This window comes from Pongo pygmaeus, chromosome 6 (genome assembly GCF_028885625.2).
Source record: "Pongo pygmaeus isolate AG05252 chromosome 6, NHGRI_mPonPyg2-v2.0_pri, whole genome shotgun sequence".
Lineage (NCBI taxonomy): Eukaryota > Metazoa > Chordata > Mammalia > Primates > Hominidae > Pongo > Pongo pygmaeus.
In genome coordinates this window covers 90,673,994-90,696,642 of record NC_072379.2, presented here as the reverse complement: position 1 = coordinate 90,696,642, position 22,649 = coordinate 90,673,994, and the positions used below count along the sequence as shown (strand labels likewise).

Here is a 22,649-nt window from a genome sequence, read left to right as displayed (position 1 = left end):
AACTTAACAGAGTGTTAAGTTCAAAATCAAACTAGAAAACTAGTGACTTTAATTCTCAATGGTATTCTACAATAGGCTATCTTATAATTAACTTTCTTTAAAATAGGAGGCGTATACTCTAAAATAACAAATGGTATAATGGATATATGAATCAGTAAGTCATTTGTTGTCATTATCAAGTATTATGCACTGTACATAGTGGTATGTGCTATACTCATACAACTGGCCGCGCAGTCGCTTTGTTATGCCAGCATCACCACAAACACATGAATTTTGTGTTGCACTATGATATTATGACAGTTATGTCACTAGGCAATAGGAATTTTTCAGTTTCATTATAATCTTATGGGAACCACTGTGGTATATGCAGTCTGTCATTGACCAAAATGTTGTCATGTAACACATGACTGTAGTAGTATACACAGCACACTATGAAAGATCAGAAGAGGGAGGTAGAAGTTGTTGTGGAGACAGGGTGGAAGGAGAAAAAAACGGGAAATAAATGAAAGAAACCTTTTTAGAGAAGTTTGGGAAGCTAGATTTTGAGATAGCATTCTAGGCTGAGAAAGAACATATGAATAGAGATGTAAATTGAGTCAGTTCAGTTTGCAGGGCTTATGCAGTGATGTATATCATGTGAATTAATTTCCTAAGGTCCAGTGGTCACTTATATTAAGAGCTGAAGCTGTAAATTTTTCTATTCACACTCAGATCCAATATTTGATTCAGGTCAATGTGCATTAAAGGTTGGTAAGGCTAATCAAAATGAAAGGTTTTTAAAATTTTATTTGTGGATGTGAGTGATTTCTAACTATAGCAGAAAACGAAAGCAAAAATAATGAAGCTATACGTCAGCGTAACCCAGTGGAACCTCGAATGCTGGAAGAATGCCATAAAATGAATTGTCCCTGCCATCACTTTTAGGGACCTCAAGCCATCCTTCCAGAGCTACACATGTTTAAAGTGGACTCAAAATGGATCATGGACTGAAATTTAAAATGTAAAGCTATAAAACTTTTAGAAAAAAACATGGAGAAAATATTTTGGGCCTAGGGCTAGGCAACAAGTTCTTAGACTTGACACTGAAAGCATAATCCATAAAAGGAAGAATTGGTAAATTGGACCTCATCAAAAGTAAAACTTTTGCTCTGCAAAAGACTTTCTTATAGGATGAATAAACAAGCTACAGACTGGGAGAAAACATTTACAAACTACATATCCAACAGTAATTACAATATGTTAAACAAACAAACAAAACTTCCAAAAGCTCAGCAGTAAAAGATAAAAATCCAATTAGAATATGGGCAAACAACATGGAGACATTTCACCAAGAGGATATATAGATGGCAAATAAGCATATAAAAAACTATGTTCGACATCATTTGCCATTGGGAAATGCATATTAAAGCCACAGTGATGTATCACTACACTCTTATCAGAGTGGTAAAAATAAAAACTAACGACAACAGTAAATGCTGGCAAAGATTCAGAGAAAGGACATCACTTCAACATTGCTGGTAGGAATGTAAAATGGGATGGCCACTCTGGAAAACAGTTTAGCAGTGGCTAATAAACTAAACATGAAATTGCCATACTGCTCCACAGTTCTACTCCTGGATGTTTATCCCAAAGAAATAAAAACTTGAATTCATACAGAAACCTGTATACAAGTATTTATAGCAGCTTTATTTGCAATAGCCAGAAACAGGAAATAACCCAGCTATCCTTCAACAGGTGAATGGTTAAACTGTGGTACATCCACACTGTGGAATATCACTCAGTAATAAAAAGCAATGCCTATGAATACACACAACTTCAGGGAATTAGCTGAATGACAAAAGATAATCCCAAAAGTTTACATACTGTATATATTTTTATAAAACATTTTTTGAAGTCAGGTAGTGTGATGCCTCCAGCTTTGTTCTTTTGCCTTAGGATTGACTTGGCGATGCGGGCTCTTTTTTGGTTCCATATGAACTTTAGAGTAGTTTTTTCCAATTCTGTGAAGAAAGTCATTGGTAGCTTGATGGGGATGGCATTGAATCTGTAAATTACCTTGGGCAGTATGGCCATTTTCACGATATTGATTCTTCCTACCCATGAGCATGGAATGTTCTTCCATTTGTCTGTATCCTCTTTTATTTCCTTGAGCAGTGGTTTGTAGTTCTCCTTGAAGAGGTCCTTCCCGTCCCTTGTAAGTTGGATTCCTAGGTATTTTATTCTCTTTCAAGCAATTGTGAATGGGAGTTCACTCATGATTTGGCTCTCTGTCTCACACTACCTGACTTCAAACTATACTACAAGGCTACAGTAACCAAAACAGCATGGTCCTGGTACCAAAACAGAGATATAGATCAATGGAACAGAACAGAGCCCTCAGAAATAACGCCACATATCTACAACTATCTGATCTTTGACAAACCTGAGAAAAACAAGCAATGGGGAAAGGATTCCCTATTTAATAAATGGTGCTGGGAAAACTGGCTAGCCATATGTAGAAAGCTGAAACTGGATCCCTTCCTTACACCTTATACAAAAATCAATTCGAGATGGATTAAAGACTTAAACGTTAGACCTAAAACCATAAAGACCCTAGAAGAAAACCTAGGCATATTACCATTCAGGACATAGGCATGGGCAAGGACTTCATGTCTAAAACACCAAAAGCAATGGCAACAAAAGCCAAAACTGACAAATGGGATCTAATTAAACTAAAGAGCTTCTGCACAGCAAAAGAAACTACCATCAGAGTGAACAGGCAACCTACAAAATGGGAGAAAATTTTCACAACCTACTTATCTGACAAAGGGCTAATATCCAGAATCTACAATGAACTCAAACAAATTTAGAAGAAAAAAACAAACAACCCCATCAAAAAGTGAGCGAAGGACATGAACAGACACTTCACAAAAGAAGACATTTATGCAGCCAAAAAACACATGAAAAAATGCTCACCATCACTGGCCATCAGAGAAATGCAAATCAAAACCACAATGAGATACCATCTCACACCAGTTACAATGGCAATCATTAAAAAGTCAGGAAACAACAGGTGCTGGAGAGGATGTGGAGAAATAGGAACACTTTTACACTGTTGGTGGGACTGTAAACTAGTTCAACCATTGTGGAAGTCAGTGTGGCGATTCCTCAGGGATCTAGAACTAGAAATACCATTTGACCCAGCCATCCCATTACTGGGTATATACCCAAAGGACTATAAATCATGCTGCTATAAAGACACACGCACACGTATGTTTATTGCGGCATTATTCACAATAGCAAAGACTTGGAACCAACCCAAATGTCCAACAATGATAGACTGGATTAAGAAAATGTGGCACATATACACCATGGAATACTATGCAGCCATAAAAAATGATGAGTTCATGTCCTTTGTAAGGACATGGATGAAGCTGGAAACCATCATTCTCAGTAAACTATCACAAGAACAAAATACCAAACACCGCATATTCTCACTCATAGGTGGGAATTGAACAATGAGAACACATGGACACAGGAAGGGGAACATCACACTCCGGGGGCTGTTGTGGGGTGGGGGGAGGGGGGAGGGATAGCATTGGGAGATATACCTAATGGTAGATGACGAGTTAGTGGGTGCAGCACACCAGCATGGCACATGTATACATAGGTAACTAACCTGCACATTGCGCACATGTACCCTAAAACCTAAAGTATAATAATAATAAAAAAAAACATTTTTAAAATATAAAATTATACAAACGGAGAACAGATTCATGTTTGCCAGAGTTTGGGAGGAGTGAGAGAGGGAGGAAGGGATATACGCATGGCTCTAAAAGGACAATATGAGGGATCTTTATGGAGATGAGAATGTTCTGTATCTTTTTTTTTTTTTTTTTTTTTTTTGAGATGGAGTCTTACTCTGTTGCCCAGGCTGGAGTGCAATGGTGCGATCTTGGATCACTGCAACCTTTGTCTCTCAGGTTCAAGCGATTCTCCCGCCTCAGCCTCCCTAGTAGCTGCAAGTACAGGTGCCCGCCACCACGCCTGGTTAATTTTTGTGTTTTTAGTAGAGACAGGGTTTCACCATGTTGGCCAGGATGGTCTCGATCTCCTGACCTCGTGATCCACCCACCTTGGCCTCCCAAAGTGCTGGGATTACAGGTGTGAGCCACCGTGCCTGGCCAGTGTTCTTAATTAGTGGATCTATGAATCCACATCTGTAATACAGCTGCACAGAACTAAATCCATATGCAAATGAATGCCAAGTAAAACAAGGGAAGTCTGAATAAGATGAGTGGAGTGTATCAATGTCTGTATCCTGCTTGTGATACCGTATACTAGTTTTGCAAGATATTGTCATTGGCAGAAACTAGGTAAAGGGTACATAAGATCTCTGTATTCCTTACAACTACATGTAAATCCATAATTATCTCAAAATAAAAACTACAGTTGTTTTAAAAGTACCATAGGGCTAAACCAAACATGACTGCAGTCTAAATGCGGCCCTCAACCACCAATCTGTAGCCTGAAGTATGGTGGTTTTGAGCTTCTCACTACATTTGTATGAGGTAGGCATAATGTATTCCCATTTACAAATAAGGAAGCTTGGTATCCTGAAGTGCCTTGTCCAAGTTGTTAATGTTAGTAAACCAACATATTTTCTTACAAGATTTTGTTGGCATAACTTTGGTAATTGTTTGGGGGATAAAAAATAGTCTCTTCTGATTTCAGCTACCTGTTAACTTACGTGGGGTAACGTCTCGATGAAAGGATGTATGTTGGCAGCTTTGGCTGCACTCACAATTTCATCCTGTGATACAACCCGACTGTTGTCTCCATAGGCAATATTCTCGGCAATGCTGCAGTCAAATAGGATAGGCTCCTGAGACACGATTCCAAGTTGAGCTCTGAGCCACTGGACATTGAGTTTCTTTGCTTCTTGACCATCGAGAAGCTGAAAACCAAAGTCCACAAACTATAAGAAGGGTTTAAAAAAGAAAAAAAACTAAAAAGTTACTAGATTGTCCATTTGGAGGATTGTTGCATGAGGGCATCAGCAGCTGCAAAACAATAAACCTCCAAGACTTATACCATTGAGGCCAGCATGGCCAACATGATGATTTTTATGGTGATTAAGCCATCCCTATCTTGGTCTAACTGGCAAAATGGTAGCACATTTGACCCTCTTTTTTCACGCTTCTCTTTGTCCTTGTCTGCCCTCCTCCAGCCATCTGTGTCCTACTCTGCCTTAAAGAAGCCTGCATCAAGGTGTCCCACTCAGGTCTGCTGTCACTAGAATAATCCTAACCCTTCACCTTGACTTGATTTCCCCTTCCCCCATGCACAGCAGTGAAAAAGCTGATCAGAAGCAGGGCCCCCAGATTCCAAAAGTTGGTTGACTCTGGTCCTACCTCTACCTCTCTTTTCCCTGAAAACTACTAGCCTTAACTTTCCCTCACCTCTCTGATAGCACTAAGGACAAGAATCCCATGGAAAAGGAACAAGTTACAAAGGGCAGTGTCTTTGGGAGGATTATTTTTGCTGGCGGTGATGGTTTTCTTTTTGTTTTACTTGCTATAGGCAGGAGGCATGGTGCTCCTAGGGAAGGGTTGTAATACGTACTTGAAAATACAGCCTTCTCTAAGGTAAAGGTTACAGGCAAAGGAATAGACACAAGTCCAGCTAGTCTTGATCTCAATAAAGAAAAAAATTCCCACCGTAGTATTGGCACATCATATTTACAGAGTTTTGGTGAGCTGGTTTGCCTGTGTTACCTGCAGAATAGTTATAATAGCAAAGCAGAAGATTTCCAGAGAGAAACAACTAAATTAGGCTTAACAAGGCTGATTTAGGCTTAACGACTATTAATAAAACAACTTAAACAAGGCTTAACACTTTGGTGACTGGCTAATGGGGACAGGCTCCCAGGGCTCTGTCATGGGTGCTGTCCCAAGGTTATGACAGATACAAGCATTATCAGTAAGAGTTGGTCTTCACTCAAGGAAGAGAGCCACGGGGCTACATGCTAGAAAATCAATGACAAAAGCCAAATATGAAAGGGCTGGAGGTTGAGGATCAAAGTCAAAGTTCGAGAGCCTAGAATTCAAGGTAAGAGAAGGCAGCAAAACTGAAAGCGGTGGGGAGGCAATAAGCAGGTTGCACCCTGTTTTGGAAGTCAGCTTTGAATTTGGGCAGGAGTCTGTAGTTCACCTTTATAAGCCAGTAAGTCAGTATTTGCTTAGAAAAATCAGACTGACTGGAAAGGCCCATGAAAGGGTAAAAATTAACCTTATATGCAGTATTTTCTGAGCTAGACTGAATTCCAGACATTCTGTCCTATTGTCCCCATATATTTCTCAGATATGGTGCCAGTTTGGGGTTTATAGAATGTGGTCATTGTATCAAACAGGATTCTAGGTCTACATTTGTCCAATATTTTCCATTATGACAATATTGGTTGGGCCAATTAAAATATAGCCTTCAATCAAGTTATAAGGAAATGTGCTCACCACTGTCCCCGCCAAGGGGTCGTAGAACCGCTCCAGGAGCTGGACCACCGTGCTCTTCCCACAGCCACTGCTGCCCACCAGGGCTAGTGTCTGGCCTTTCTTCACCTCCAGGCTCAGCCCCTGAAGCACTGGCACGTTTGGTTGGGTGGGATAGTTGAACACGACTTCATTAAATGTTATATTTCCTTCAAATTTATCCTGGATAAATGTTTAAATGTTGCTATTATAATTGGCCTGATAATTATTGGAATAAGAAATATTATTTCAAGGAAACTTTACCAAAGACTGTAGTAGAGAAACATAAAATTCATATTTGGTATAGTTCTGGTGCCAGTTAATATTGATAGCAAGTTATTATGGTGTGAAATGAAGGTGAGAGATAGGGGTATAAGTGAGATTAGACAAAAAGTCATTACCATGAGTTGTTATCTAACTTAGTTTCTGATTTCTTTAAGATATTCATCTAGCTTTCCAAACTGCTTATTCTGAAGCTGGAATCAAGCCAGTGTCCAAAAGACTCTAAAGGCTTGGAAATTTAGCAACAGTTTCTACCTAAAGTTTCAGTGGACAGCCCTGATGGCAAACCCTGGGAGTTTCTTAAGTTCACTTTCTTTATCTCACTCACTGGGCACAGCAATTTTATCGAACATGAAATACCTGGGAAAGTCCTGGAAAGACTGTGTAAGTACCAGTCTCTTTACCTACACAGCTGCTTGTATATTACAATGTGTAGCATCTTGTGTCATACAAAGAACACTCAGATGTGAGTTTAAGTTACCTTTATAGATAATAAAGCATAGGATTATTACTCTCAAATTGTGAACGAACTGCCCTTCTTACCAATTACACCTAAACTATTACAAAAAGTGATTAAAGTCAAATTGCTAATTGCGTTAACATGGTAGAATTATACCTTTATGTGGAAATGACTAAATTTTTGTGGAAACTATTCAGTTCTAATATATCTGGTTTTCCTTTTTTTTTTAATTTTGATGTGCTAAACTTCAGGGTCCTTGAAACCACCTATAAAATTTTTAAATGCCAGTCAAGTTGCCCAAATATTAGCTATATAAATATTACAAATTAAATGAAACACATGTTGGTGTAATCATCACAAACTTATCCTGTAGCTATAATCTAGCAGACAGCAAACCTTAGGGAAAAATTGATCAAGCATCATCAGGCATCAGAGAACTTACAGGCTTCAGCCCCTCTTCACTGTAGCTGTCAATCACAGGTTGTCTTTCAAACAGCATGAATAAGTGGGCTGCAGACAGCTTAGCTTTAGCATAGTCTGGAGCAAATGAACTGGCATGTCCTAGAGCCACTGCACCAAACACAATTGCAGAAAACACCCTAGACAGAAGTAGAGGAATTCAAAAATTAGCTTTTATAATTAACTCCATGATGTTTGAAAGTCTAAAGGTATAGTGCTTACCAGTATTTTTTCCCTTTACTCCTTAATCATCCCCTTTCTCCCCGACATACATTTTCATAAAATTCTAGTAACAAGAGAAATCTAGGAGAGGGGCAAATCCACTTTCTGAGGGTTTGCCTTTTCTCGACTTGCTTTCTGACCTCCCTTTGCATAGTAGCCCCTAATTTCTTAGGACTACTGTGACTTCCCAAAGGTTTTTACTTTCAAGAAGAGGCTTATAACTGAATCTGATCTGTGAGCTCAGCTAATTTTAGTTGCTGGTTATACTCTTTTTAGAGTTGAGGGAACTGAAGCACAAAGTGTGTAAGGGCCTTGATCAGTTCCAAGTAAGCTTTTTCTAATAAAGCTCCGGCCCTGACTTCCAGTTTGTGGTTTCTTTTATACTACCACACAAATGATAATCATCATCACTGTAAAGAATTTTTGTTAGGGAAAATAAGCCTTTATTAGAAATAGCTTTTTATTTACAATTAAAACAACTATGCTATCAGTTATTATGCTTAGTACCTGCGTGATGACATGGTCTGTACACCCAACCCCCATGACATGAGTTTGCCTGTATTAACAAACCTGCATATGTACCCCTGAACCTAAAATAAAAGTTAAAATAACTATTGACAGCACTCTGGAAAAAAAAGTCACCTTAAACTAAAGTTCTATTTTCTAATTATATGCTCTTTAAAGATGGATATTGATTATGACAACTTTTAGGAAGGGCTAAAGATCCTGAGATCTACAACTTCACAAAGCAATTTACTTCTGATACCAGCACTACCCCAGAGAAAGGAGTGAGAGTTCTCTAGTGATAATGGAGAACTTTAAGTTTTCACCTCCAAACTTCTAAAGCTAAAATATTAAAAATGGGTTTTAATACCTAGGGGCTGGGATGAGAGGTATAGTAAAGCTTTCCTTTAAATACTTGATGAAAAGGTGAGCTGCTAAAAACTAAGTTTTAAAATAGTGATGAACAACCCACATGTGGCTGCATAGCTTCCCTGTACTGCCTAAAGCTGTCGTCTAGGTTTCCATAATTTAACATGTCAATGATTTTAAAAAATAAAGGAAGCAGGATTAATGTAACTTTCCAACGGTTTTCACTTTCAGAAATGTTCTCAATATTTTTTATACAATAAATAGTTGTACTCTAAGTTGTAATCCCCAGCTGCTAGTTCCATTTGTCCCCCAAAATCACTCCTCACTTTTTACCTATCTCTACCTTCTATCCCCCTACTCCATGTCTGGGGATTCCAACTATCATGAACTGAATCAAAAGGTTTTCTTGTCCTCTGGTTTCATAGGATTTGGCCAATGGAAGGCACAGCAGAGGATAGGGAGGCTGGAAGGGAGTGAGGCCAGGGTATTTGTTTCTTTGGCTTCTTTCTTGTCAGATTGCTGGTGCAGTTGCTGTCCCTCCATCAAAGACCACAGAAAGCACCTATGCTGAGTTCTGGCTATCTTTCCTTCCTCTTGCCTTTAGGCTTAGGGTGGTAGCAGTTTCTAGCTGGGTATTGCTGGGGTGTTAACTTCCTTCTTGGGTACTGCTTACCTTAACACTTCCCAGGCCTTTGTAAATAGACCCTTTAGCAAACTCATCAATTAACCCATTTGCTGTGCCATTTGTTTCCTGCTGGGATCCTGATACAAAGATTATATAGATACACTTTTTCATGGTAATTTTAATTTTGGATGAAAAAAAAACCAGCTCTAACACACTTTCGCTTTTTTTTGTCTTGACCCTATTTCAAAAATGGCTGTTCACCACTACTTTAAAATCATCCCACCAGAGCAGAAACATACCAAATGATCTTAAAAAGAGTGGCTTCCCTCTTTCAAGCCTAGATTGCAACCTAATGGAATGTGCTGAGCACATTATGAAAAGAAGGCATCAAACAGAAAGACCAGTAGTTCGCCTTGGAAACCAAGGAAAAAGGAGAGGCTGAGAGGCAAATGTTGGCAGGGCTGTCTCATCTCAGGCCTGGTTAGGGAGAGAGTGCCTTTGCCAGACTTCCATCAAGTATTCCCATCTCATTTTCCAGGCCATGTTTTGGTTGTAGATAATAGTAAGCTATATAACCTTGTTTTGAGTCCATGGTCGCCAGCAACTTTCTAATTATGATTTTTTCTGCCTATATTCTATAATGAGAGGATTTGCATCATCCTGACCAGGATTATATGTACAACTAAAACTGTGCTTTCTGATCATTTTCATAAGCTTAATTGTAGCCCGCAAAATGAAACTGCACTTGGAGTATTAACAAGATCAGATCTCTGTGCCTGCCAGGATGGAAACTGTGGTAAATTTAAATCCCTGACCTCATCCTTGGACACAGGAGTCGTTTTTTTCCTACTCTAAACTTTTGCATAAACCTACTAAAACCTTATTATAGAATAATATTAATAATTCTAAAGCTACTTACAGAATAACATCTCTGAAGCGCATATGTCCATTCACAATTAGATACGCACCAAATCGAAAACAACCGGCATAGGAAAAATACATAAATGCTTGTGAGATACTAAAAGTAATTCCATAGATGTGTGCCTTCTGCACGGAATTCCTGAAAAGCAAATCAATATACTTGTAACCATCTCTTCAGCCTCCCTTAGCGCTGTGTAGTGGAAAGAGCACAGCTTCTAAGTCTGGCCGAGTGGGTTTAAGTTCCACCTCCAGTTATATTAGTTTGCGTAAATGATAACTTCTCTAAACATTTATACCATGGAAATAATCACTGTAATGCAGAATTGTTTTGACAATTAAAAACCATATAAATGTCTAGCACAGTGCCTAGTTCATAGTGGTTCCTCAAATGATAACTGATATTATTACATATTATCTGATGACTCCAATGTTCAACTCCTATTATGTAAGCATAGTTGTTTTTTCAAAAATACCTAAAATGTCAGGATCTGAATTTAAGTTTGAATTATCTGAATGTGATTTACTACTATTACGTTGTTTCCTGTAACTAATTGTACTCTGTTAGGTTAAAATTCATGTTTCAGATTCACAAAAGTTGAGTCCCTGAAGTTTACATAGATATACACCAGAAGTCCTTTCCCAAGCAAGACCCTGCCAGCCCCTGTATATAATTTATTTTGCACAGTTTCTAATTTGACCTGATGCTATACTTTATTGGCTTCTGAATCCTCCAAAAGAACTATAATTGAGTTATTCTCAAATATGAGGGCATTTTTGGCAAAAGGAAAAATTCAAAGTATTACTAATTTGGATGGTTTAACTTATGTGCTGTGAACATGGTGTTACAAAACTTGAGCATTCTGTGATGCTATTGAATCTTTAAATTATAACCAAGTTCATAATTAGCTTCAGCTTTCTATTCTTCCGTAACCCTCCTTGAAGTTAAAAATATGTCATCATTAATGGTGCATACATGTTTATATGTCAAACATCAAATGGACACAAAGATGTAGCTGCACGTTCTTTAGTATCATATGAAGTGTGCATAACTGAGGAGATGGCATAAATTGAGACTTTTGAAGATATCTGTTCAAATTTGCAAGTGTTCAAAACTACTGTTCCAGTCTGCAAAATTGTAATCTAAGTTGTGTTCAACTTTGTTTGTGTTAAAACATACTCATTTATAAAATCAAGCTGTAGTGGAAATGAGTGGCAAATTGTGCCATTAGGAGTTTCTTGAATTGCTGAACTATAAACCACTGAAATAGGCTGTGTTTCTTTATCTTCAGAGTAGGTTGGATCTGGTCCTCATTCAGAGAACAAATGAAATACTTTCCTCTGGAACATACCCAATAGCAAGCCTCACTTTTGGTTCAGTCTACACACTGCAAAAAAGTCTACGCACTGCAATTTCTTAAAGGAATGTCCTAAGTCACCCAGATAGGTTATTTATGTTGCCTGCACTGATAACCAAAGACTGTGCAATTCTCTGTATCTTTTACCTCCTGGAGACCTATTCTTATTGTTTGCATAAGATGTAAAAAAAATATAATTCTGTGTCCTAGTCACATCAAAAAGCTACTTATTTTCAGTGACAGGATTATTGAAAAAAGGTCACCCTTATAGTCATATCATTGTTTGGAGCAGCAGAGCTTTTATTATCTTTTTGGGACAATAATTCAGCCTTAGGAAAGTGCTAGGTTCCTAGCAGGAATCATATGGTTCATTACCTGTAAGGTCCATACAATTTTTCAACATACATTGTTTCAAATTTTCTTTCCTGGGTCAAAGACACAACTGTCCTAATATTTTCTATTGCCTCTGTTGCAATCTGTAATAGAGAATAGACCTTCATTAGAAGTGGTGTTTTTACTTCTGAAATAATGAAAAATAAGCCCTAGGGCTCTGTCAAAAGTATCCTGAAGGTTACGTTGATAGGCTTTAATTTCCTTTAAATTAAAAACAAAAGGCATAATATGTTCAAGACTAGCTTTATGACAAAACTGGTACTTCTGGCTGTGCTAAGTATGGTAGGCAAGTCTTTGTACGCCCAGGAAGGCTGATCAGCTAAGAGCAAGAACTGTGGCCTGGGAACCAAGGGCCTGGTTCTATTCCCCGCCTGCCACCAGGCAGTTACATGACTGGCCTTAGTCACAACCCCTTTGTGGCCTTGCTTTCTTCACAAGGCAGAGTCCTAGAAGAAAGGATTAGGCTGTGATTTCTAAGGGCCTATTGGAGCTGCCAATTATTTCCTCCCTGAGTGTAACTTCTTATAAAAGCTGTCCACCCACAATGGGAAGGAGATCCCAATTGTAAACAACATGAGCATGCTTTAAATCCGTGATTAAATCAGAGGCAGACATCTGACTAATCTGGGTCAATCAGATTTGGTTTCCTGGCCCTGGACACAAGTTTGAACTGTGAGGCCCTGTGGCTTCAGAGGCTGATGTCACATTGGGTATGTGTAAGAAGCTGGTCTGAATATCAGCATCCAAGGAATAGAATAGATGTATAGGAAGACTCAGATATTAGAGCCTGTGGCTGTAAGAGCCAGTTAAACACAAACTGCCTGTATTTCTTGCACTTTGGAGTGTCCTTATATCAAATTGCTTTTACCCAAACTAGCCAGAGCAGTTTTCTGATTCTTATAGCCAAACCACCCTTGACAAATGTTCATTGTCTGTGACATAGCTATTTAGTCTAAATCTTAGTTCTGTAGTTGAGTCATCTAAACCATCAGCACACGGAGCATAAGATCTTAATTTTAGGCTTTTAACAGCTTTAAGACTTTTTTTTGCCTCGGTTCTTAGCTTCTGTAATGAGCTGAAAGGAAGATATTTGATGCTTGAGACTGAATAACCATAGATTTTTCATTTGTAATAAAGATACAACAGATAGCAATTATGAGAATAGAGAAAAATTACTGAGCTTTTACTATGTCCAAGTATTACCTCATTCACCGATATGATCTCATTTAGCTTCACAACCTTGAAAGGTAAATAGTATTCCTATTTACATAGATGAGAGAACCGAGGCACAGAGAAGTTAACTGAATTGCCTTAAGTTCTAAAGTTAATAAGTAGCAAAGCAAGAATTCCAACCCAGGCTATCTGATGTGGAGTCCATGTTCCTAAGCCATTATGCTATTTTGCTACCCCTGCTGTGTAATTTACACAAGGAGAAACCAGTAATGACTTGACACTCCTCTTGACATTCTAGTCATGGGTCAACTGCTTTGCGGGTTAGCTCTGGCACAGAGGGCCCTTAATCTCAGTGACCAGACAGGGCCTGGGTCAAGATGGTTATGAGCCAGTCTTCCCTCCCTACTCCCTGCCCAGTAACCAACACCCTCACTACCAAGCCCTTTTTGGAAAATTGGGATGGGAATACCTCAAACCCTGTTGTACTTTAACGATGATGAAACTGTACCCAGGTAAATGGGAGCATTTCTTTTTAAATAAACAGTGATTTGGGGTTTTTCTAGAAACTTCTTTCCGACTCTTATTCTCAATCAAGTGCTGACTGAGTAAACAATATTGAACTATGATTGAACTGCTGATATTAACATTTAAAAAATTTTTAATCGTTCATATTTAAAATCTTTCATATTTCATAATCTTTCATCTTTCATAACCCTATTAGGTTAAAGTAGTTACTAAAAAAAAATTAAACTGGCCAGTCTGAGTTATTCAATCTCTGATCCTTAGAATAACAGGGTTTTAGCTGGAAGGAACTTGGGACAGTATCTGGTACAATTTCTCGTTTTACTAAGGTAGAACGTGAGGACCAGAGAAGTTGGAGATCTTCTACAGCCTTACACACTGTGAGTAGCAAGACCAAAGCTAATAACCCAAGATTTTGTTTTGTTTCAATACTGCTCAATTCTACCTGCTCTACTCTGACAAAATTCTAACAATTAATAGAGTTAAGACTATTAACTAGATTCAAGGTGTTTTCTATCATGTAACTTGTCTAAGAAAAGTTTATTTTCATTCCATCCAACTGACCATTCTCCCATATGAAATGTGGAAAGAAGCAGGATTGAGGGGCAGGGGAAGAAACACAGCTACACAGTGTTTCTTCAGCAGTTAGTTGAGACACTCAGAAGTCAAGGAAATGATGCCCTAAAGTACCCACAGCCAGCAGCCAAGAGAATCTTCAAGAACTCTGGACACCTAGGGGTTCCCAAGTCCTGGGAACCACATATTGTCCTAGCAAGCTCCAAGTCCTGGAGAGGATGCAGCGTGAAAATGAGGAGAGTGCATTCTGATGGAAACCTGGAGATACTATTATACCTAATGCTGCATGCAGCGGCAGCTGATGCTGATTACAAGAGGACAGGAAAGGATTTCACCAGACATAATTGGTTTAGTGGAAACAAGGTTGGTCTGAATGTTTATCTTCCCCCTTAATATGGAGCCTCTGAAGCTAGTCACTCACCCAGTCTCTGATGCCTTCTTCCCTATAGAGATACTGTCTGTTCCACTTCTCATAACTAGTGAAGGTCAGTTGCAGTAATGCTTGTAAAAGGGCTTTGTAAAGTGCAATGCTATAAAAACTATATCATAATTTATATTTATTATCTGCTTCACTTCTTCATGTTTCAATAAAAGATAATAATTACATAAATAAGACAAAAAATGTTCATGGGTATAATCTACATTTGAACATTTCAGTGCATGTACGTGTAAATAAAATGTTTATGTGTAGATTTAGACACTTAAACACATATAAAGAGACCATATAGTAGAGGTAAGAGCTTTGAAACTAGACCTGAACTTAAATCCCAGCCAAATCTCTAACTTCTGTTTGAATCTCAGGTTCTGCATTTCTGAAATTGGGATAACAATAGTGCCTGCCTTATAGGATTATTGTGAATATGTAATAAATTGGTGCATATAAATATGTAGCACAATAACTGGCACGTAGTAAGGCTCAAGTAAATGTTAAGCCCAATTGCCATTATAGTGAGAACCACAAAATCGAGGCATTACTGCCACTGGTGGCTGCCATCTTAATTATAGAAATCACAGCCAAGAAGAAGAGGATCTCTTAAATGCCAGCACATGTCCGACCCTGAACAATTCACTTACAGTCTTCTGCATGAAGGTTTGTGAAACAGGGATGACATTTGTCCAAACAGTAGCATTGGGACACGAAGTAAAATGAAATGCACTTTGAATATTCAGAAGTTTTTTATCATAACTATGTTAAGTGCTTTCTATAGGCTAAACGTTTTATGTTAATCACCTTATATTTAAGTTCTAGACATTAATACAGTAAAATATTTCATACACAATTGACAATTATTAGTTGTAGTGAGCACATTTAATTATTAAAGCCTGCATATCATGATAAATAATTCAAATAAGACACATGTCTAAAAACAACACTTACACCAATTGAAACCTTATTTGACCTACCTTTCCAGCAACTTCCAGTTCTTTTTTATCTCTTTTGGCATTTCCAGCCAACAATTTCATTTCAACAATTCCTGATACAGCAATAATTGGAACAACTGCTAATAGCAGTAGGGTTAACTGCCAACCGTAGATAAATGATATGATAATACCAGTTCCAAGGTTAGCCATATTCTGTGCAATTAAAGCCAACCTGGTTCCTGTGGCCTGGAAGAGAAAAAGCACAAAGCAACTGTAGTTTTAAGCTCCAAATGCATGCGCTCCAGCCTTAGCCTCTTGGTCAGAATGTTGAGTGGGTTCTGTGCCTGAGCTACATTGGCTTACTTTCATTACAATAAACCCACAACACCTGTGCTTAACTCATGAAGCTCTGCAGACTTTTCTTCATTGTGGCTTTACACTCTCATTCCTCTCCTGCCCACCTGAACCAACATTCTAGAACCAAGTAATCAACTTCTCTGCTTTGTGGATGGGCACTGGGGGTGCATGTATTTTTTCATAGACACAATGTTCAAAGAGGAAACTAACTCCAATGTACCTGGGTAATTTTAAAGACCATTTAATTCAAAAGTGTAAAAGGGAAAGAGACCATCTGTTGTTACAAAGGGTTTGTGTCCTAAGAGACAATCCACCACAAAGCACATATAAGGATGAATTAGTGTTGTACCACTCAGAAAACAAAGGTGGCTGTAGCAACATTGCAGTCGGCTCTCTGCATCCATTCCTCCTTCTCCTGTTGTGTGGAAGCAGTGAGCTTTAAAGTAACCCACCTCCGCTAAAGGGGTGGGGAGGTAGGCCACTCAGAAAACCACCGTCCCCTGGAGACAGTGGTTCAGGGTGGTGCATGTGACCCAAATTAGCACGAATTAGATTTCAGCAAAGGGTTTTGTTTGGTGGTTGAAGTAGAGGTGTGTGCTCTCTTTCACTGGATGGGAAATAAGGAAGCTTGTAGTTCTAATTACTATTAGCAGCCATCCTGTGACTGCAGGGAATCAGCCTTGGGATAAAGCCAAAGGCAATGATGGGAACCTGGATTCTGGATTAAATCTGGAGGGGGCAGTGGGTCAATCAACCTTGAAGTTTAATCTTCCGCTTATTGTTTACAACAGTTTTGATTTGAGCTTTCTGCTATTTCTAGCTGGAAGCATCTTAACAAGTGCGCGTATGCTATATGCTTATCTAAAACCATGTTATGTAAAAAAATACAAGTAGAGTGCAGTCTACATACTCCTTGGACTTGGGCAGCATCCGTGGCAAGTCTTGTAGAAAGTGCACCAGTACTGTTTTTATGGTCATCAAACCAGCTCATGTCCTATGGCATAAAATACACCTTTATATTAGTTCAAAATTAAAACAAGCAAAGAAAACCAGACAAAGCCTCCCAAAGCTCCAATGCTGAGGAAATTTAGGGGAGACCTCATATGCACTGTAGAGTCCCTGGCCTTGCTCTGAGCACACACCCCCAAAATCTAGCAGAACCCAGCTTCCTGACTGCTCTGTGGTAGCAGGGAGAACATCTCTGGTCTAGTGGGGCAGGGCTCACCCAGATGGCTGCCATGCTCTTTGCCAGCTCTGCCCAAGGCTGGGAGGCTGGTGGGCATTCCATTCACCCAATCATCACATCTTTCACTATGGACACTTCTGCCCTGATATGGTGTTGTCTCTCATAAAGGGTGGTGGAGCTGTCTTAAACATGTTGTTCTGATAGATTCTAGGCAGGAGAAAATAAGCCCTGGTTTCTCACCAAGCTTTTGTTTGATTTTTTTTTTAAACACTGATTAAAAGTGTGTCTGATCTCCAGTTAGCCACAGGGATAAAAAAAGAAGCATGTCTGAGACTTGATTTTAATTGTAAGCTACTCATCCATGGCATCTTTTACCTTCACATAAAATACTTTTTCCTGCATAGCAAGAGTTTAGGAGATACTGAAATAGGATTTGTAAACAGATTTAATCAGAATATACTACCTACTATGTGCCCGTTTGTGAACAGAAATGTAATCAGTTCCCGTCAATTGAATGGATAATATTCTGGCCCTCTCTTAGGCATTTTCTATAAAAATAGATAATTCATGTTTGCATATTTTCCTATGTCATGCACTAGAATGTGAACTTACCAGGAGAGCAAATAATGGATTGCACAGTACCAGCCACCAGCACAGTGTCTGGTACATGATAAGTAATGTTTGAATAAACAAACAAGTGAATTAATGTGAAAATAGACCTCAAATAAGAAATAAACAAAACTCAATTATTAACATTTGAGGATACCTACAGTCAGTATGGTAGATTGTGGTACATGAGATTAAATGCTACCAACTAGCTTTTTCTTGGTTTAAAGACATCCTGGAGTCTCAATGGACTCACCAGGGCCTGCACAGGATCCAGAAAAGAGATACAGGTCTTCGAAATGATAGTGTCTACATGGAGAGAGATAATTACAGAATAAGCCAAAGCTACCCAAATAAAGCCTATTTCTATGAAAAAAAACAAAAAACCATGAGAGGTCTTTAGCTCTTGAAGGACCAGGACAATTTGCAGGACTTTGCCCCATCCTTGCATGAATACCCTGGGGGGAAAACATGCATATCGACATACCAATAAGAACAGTAAGAAGCTTAATATGGAAGAAATGTGAAACATCAGAAGGCATTCTCCAGCACACACTCCTACCTGTCTTAGCATTGCTTTAAAAGCCATTGACCGCAGTCTCCTGGTGAGGATCTCGCCAGCTTTCCCAAACGTGAAACCCTGGTTAAGAAAAAAGGCTATGGTCTCTTTTGATCTTTATGTATGTAATTGCACCAGACCAATCATGTTCAACTTTTATGTAGCAAAGTTATGAGTTGTTTTACAGTTGCCACAGATCCTCAAGTCATGTTAATAACCTGAGCAGCCCCAGATGAATCAAGCATGCAACCATAGCAGGAACCTAAGTGCTCCGAACCAAGAATCAGGGACTGAATTAAGAAGCAGACACCACATGGCAGGATGCAGGATTCAATCAGATTGAGCTCTGACACCATCCCATGGCAGGATCCAGTCAGATGGTGCTTCCCAGCATCACGTCATTGCAAGATCCAATCAGATCACACTTCATTACCATACGCCTATAAAATCTGACCCAGCCTCCAGTTTGGGGAGATACTGCTTTGGGAACTATGCTCTATGAGCTCCTCACTTGTGACAAGTTATCAAATTCCTTTGCTAAATCCTCCTTGATGTGGTCATTGGGTTGAAACCCACCAAGTGACCAAACCTGCCCGTTGTGTGGGTAACAGTTGCTAGTATTCTGACACAGGTGCATATATTCACATTGATTTTACATTATTTGTATGTTAACTATTTAAATAACAAAAGTCCAGGACCAAATACGAATTCAAAGCCCCCACATCAAATTCATGTACTGCAAAATCATCAGTATGCATTAGAATCAAAGGCCAAAAATCTTAAAGGTGTCCAGTTCTGGCTTCTAAACCATTCTAAATAGGTTTATTTTTCAAAACTTTGAAGGACAACATCTCAGTGACAAAGATACTGTGTTTAACTACAACATTCAGTGTGTTCCTACTACTTCCAATAAACCAGTTTAATACAGAAGTAACAAAGTCCTACACAGGAATTCATTTTGGCTCATGCAGTGTAGAGGAAGGATGTCCTTAGAAACAAGATCCAAATAAGTATGCTGGTTCCTGGTCACAGCTCCACCTGCACTCAGATTGGGGCACAATCAGGGTACTCTTCCTTCCCCAGCCTCTTTGGTACAATTTCCTACTTTCTAATTACCACATCCAAACTGGAGAGGAGTCCAGATATCCAGAAGTGGGCTTACTTCTGGGATGTGTGAGTCTCCAGCCACAGTGTGAGTGTTGGGGTAGCCGTGCCGAGGGCACACGGGGGAGTGCACATCAGAACTGTTTACTAAGCCAGGGGGATGGATGATCAGTGTACCCGGTGAATTGGCCCCAGGTGTTCCTTGTCCAGGACCAGACTGCCCTCCCCCTCCATTTGCTGGCAGATTGCTACAGGTTCTATGCATCAGCCCACTGTTCCTGCGGCCCCTGAAACACATTTTCTAGCTGCACTCCCTAGCATGCCAGGGATTGGGGCTGGATCAGATCATTGATTGCGTCTAGTAGGGCAATGATTTCTAAATAAAAAACTTGGTTTACTTTGCCATTGGTTCAACAATAATAAAAGAGAAGCATGCTGGCATGACTAGGAAACACTATTTTGCTGACTTGATGGATTGTATTATATTTGAAAGGCCTATGTGGTGCCCACTGGGTTAAAGAGACAAAATAAATTACAGAGAAGTCTAACTGGGTAGAAAAGTACAATTAGAGAGTTTGACTAGTTTATTTTGGCCAGGTCTACAACATTAGAATGCAAAATATTATGTTCTTTCAAATAGTTCATCAATTAAGTAGGAAAAGATCAGAGAAGTTACTTGATATTCTATAAAGAGTAACAACAGAAAAGAGAATGCTATTGGACTGTACTTTCCCAGTTCCCAACCTTTGAATTTAAGTTACTCTTATGTTCTGCAGTAAACTGAGGTCTCTTGTCCTTGGTAATGAATGTTTGCTGAGGGAAAACTTGTAATATAATTTAGGACACAGGGAAGTCACAGTTCCCCCTGATAAGGAGTCTACCCTCCAGCAGAGCCTTATGCCAATCATGTTTGCAATTTATTTCACTGTAAGAATTTGGAAGCTCCATTAGGTTTAATTTAATTTCTCTAATTAAATTATAAACTTGATGAGAAAGGCAAATCATGGGTACCTACCTGAAGGAAGAAAGTAAAAAAAGAAATAATTCCCAGACATAAGAAAAGCAAAGAGAATATGTTGCATTTCTGCTGCTTCACTGCATCATCGCCTGGTCCAAAAATCTACAAAAGAATATTTAAAACGCCCACTTGGATTACATAATTGACCCTTGTTCATTCCTCTCATAAATAGTGGCTTGAGTGTCACATGTTTAAAACTAGACTTCAAATATGTAGGGTTTTGGTAATTGTGGTAAAATATACATAACACAAAATTTACCATTTTAACCATTTTTAAGTGTGTAATTCAGTGGCATTAAGTACAGTCACATTGTTGTGCAACCTTCACCAGTATCCATCTACAGAACTTTTTGCCTTCCCAAACTTCCCAAACTTGATACCATTACAATGACTCCCCATTCCCTCCTCCTCCCAGCTCCTGGTAATCTCTATTCTACTTTCTGACTGAATGGTTATTAACACAGGTTGACATACTGCATATGGACTGTGAGTGGTTGCACATTTTAGCGTTTGTTCCTCTTCCTATATGTCCCTTGCTCCCTGTGACTCCTCTCTGCCCCAGCCCTCCACTTCTCATTCCGTCAGGCTTCCACCCAGAAGGGCCTTTCCTGAGCATCCTGTCTGAAACAGCACCCCCAGCTAACACCTCTCTATTACCCTACCCATCTTTTAAAACACTTGTTACCCCTCAACACGTTACATGTTTGTGGGGTTATTTTTTTGTTTGTCTGTTGCATGTCTTCCCCGACAGAAACCATGCTGTTTGAGGACACAGCTTGGTTTATTTGTGTACCACTGTATCTCCAGTGCCTGGAGCAGCACTAGGCAAACAGATGCCCCAAAATATATAGTACACATTGCCTTGAATTGCAAGACAGCCAGAGCTTGCTTTGTTTTGAAACTTTAAAAGATTTGGAGGAGGATCTTTTCTAATTTATTTATTTTTTGGCTTGTGGTCTTAATTGTGGATCAATGTCCAATATCACAAAAATAATAAACTTGTAACATGATGGAGAATTATTTATCCTCAACAACAAAGTCCAATAACGTTACAGCTTGACTAAAATTGTAGAATATGAATTCTGGATTTCATGGAATTGATGGAGGCTTTATATTTGTGATAACTTCCTTTAAATATCCCCCAATTAATTGAATGATTGGCTAGTATGTTTTCTTTCTTAGTCTTGGACTCCCCAAGCCTTGGAAGGATTGCTAAAATGGGGTGGCTATCACTTTTTGAGTACTTACTACAAGGCACACACTCTTAAATGCTTTCCAGATAGTTACCTACATAATCTCTTAATCCTTAGCCATGTTATGAGGTAGATTTACTGTATAGATGAAGAAACTGAGGTTCCAAGAGCTATTGAGTGGTGAGGCCAGTCTATACCCAGTGCCTGGACTCTTATTAAACTCTATGACTTTAACCCCTCCCTGCTCCACTCTCTCTCCACCTCACTGTGCGACGTGTACCAGCTTCTCTACACAAACAGATTGGGGATCATTGTCTGACACCAGTTTCACCAAATGAAGAGAGCTCATTAGAATGCCTTCTTCATTGACTTTACATTTTATAATTTCATTAATATCATAAGTTAGAGTGATTCAAAGGCTACTTATCTTTTCCCTCACAGCTTTCTCAAAAGGGATTTAAGGACTTTGGCTTAGTTTAATTTAAGGCTGCTTAATCCCAGAATGGAGCCAGTCAGTGAGGTTGGGAGAAGCAGCAGCTGATGAATTGATTTAATTCAGGCTGTTATGTGATGTTTGCAAACTTACCTCTATGATCTCTGAGAATATGACTGAAAATGCCGGCTGAAGCCCCCCATTGGCAATGGCACATACTGTTCCCACGACAAAGTAGGGCCATTCTGTTTTATTCAGTTTCAGGACCTTCAGAAAGGACACTGGTGGCACATTTGCTTCCTAGAACATATAAACATCAGGGCAAACTGGTGATGACACAACAGTTACCAGAGTCTGTAGACATAGAAAAGGTATGGCCATTGCCCTCAAGGGACTCGCAAACTAGGTGCAGAGAATGACAAGCAAACTACTAGAGAGTAGGACAGTATATTATAATATGTTAA

At 39.1% G+C, this 22,649-nt stretch overlaps 1 protein-coding gene across 1 annotated transcript in view; it reads right to left on the bottom strand.

The window, feature by feature from the left end:
- The window catches only part of ABCB4 (ATP binding cassette subfamily B member 4), a 77,822-nt gene that overhangs the window by 3,601 nt on the left and 51,572 nt on the right, over nucleotides 1–22,649 (bottom strand). Inside the window, exons 17-26 of the mRNA XM_054496959.1 lie at nucleotides 22,339–22,485; nucleotides 20,557–20,661; nucleotides 18,441–18,518; nucleotides 16,997–17,080; nucleotides 15,772–15,975; nucleotides 12,079–12,179; nucleotides 10,347–10,487; nucleotides 7,691–7,847; nucleotides 6,492–6,689; nucleotides 4,730–4,936 (exon numbers count right to left, since the gene is read on the bottom strand). Of these exons, the coding sequence (XP_054352934.1) occupies nucleotides 4,730–4,936; nucleotides 6,492–6,689; nucleotides 7,691–7,847; nucleotides 10,347–10,487; nucleotides 12,079–12,179; nucleotides 15,772–15,975; nucleotides 16,997–17,080; nucleotides 18,441–18,518; nucleotides 20,557–20,661; nucleotides 22,339–22,485 (1,422 nt within the window). The remainder of the gene's footprint in view (nucleotides 1–4,729; nucleotides 4,937–6,491; nucleotides 6,690–7,690; nucleotides 7,848–10,346; nucleotides 10,488–12,078; nucleotides 12,180–15,771; nucleotides 15,976–16,996; nucleotides 17,081–18,440; nucleotides 18,519–20,556; nucleotides 20,662–22,338; nucleotides 22,486–22,649) is intronic.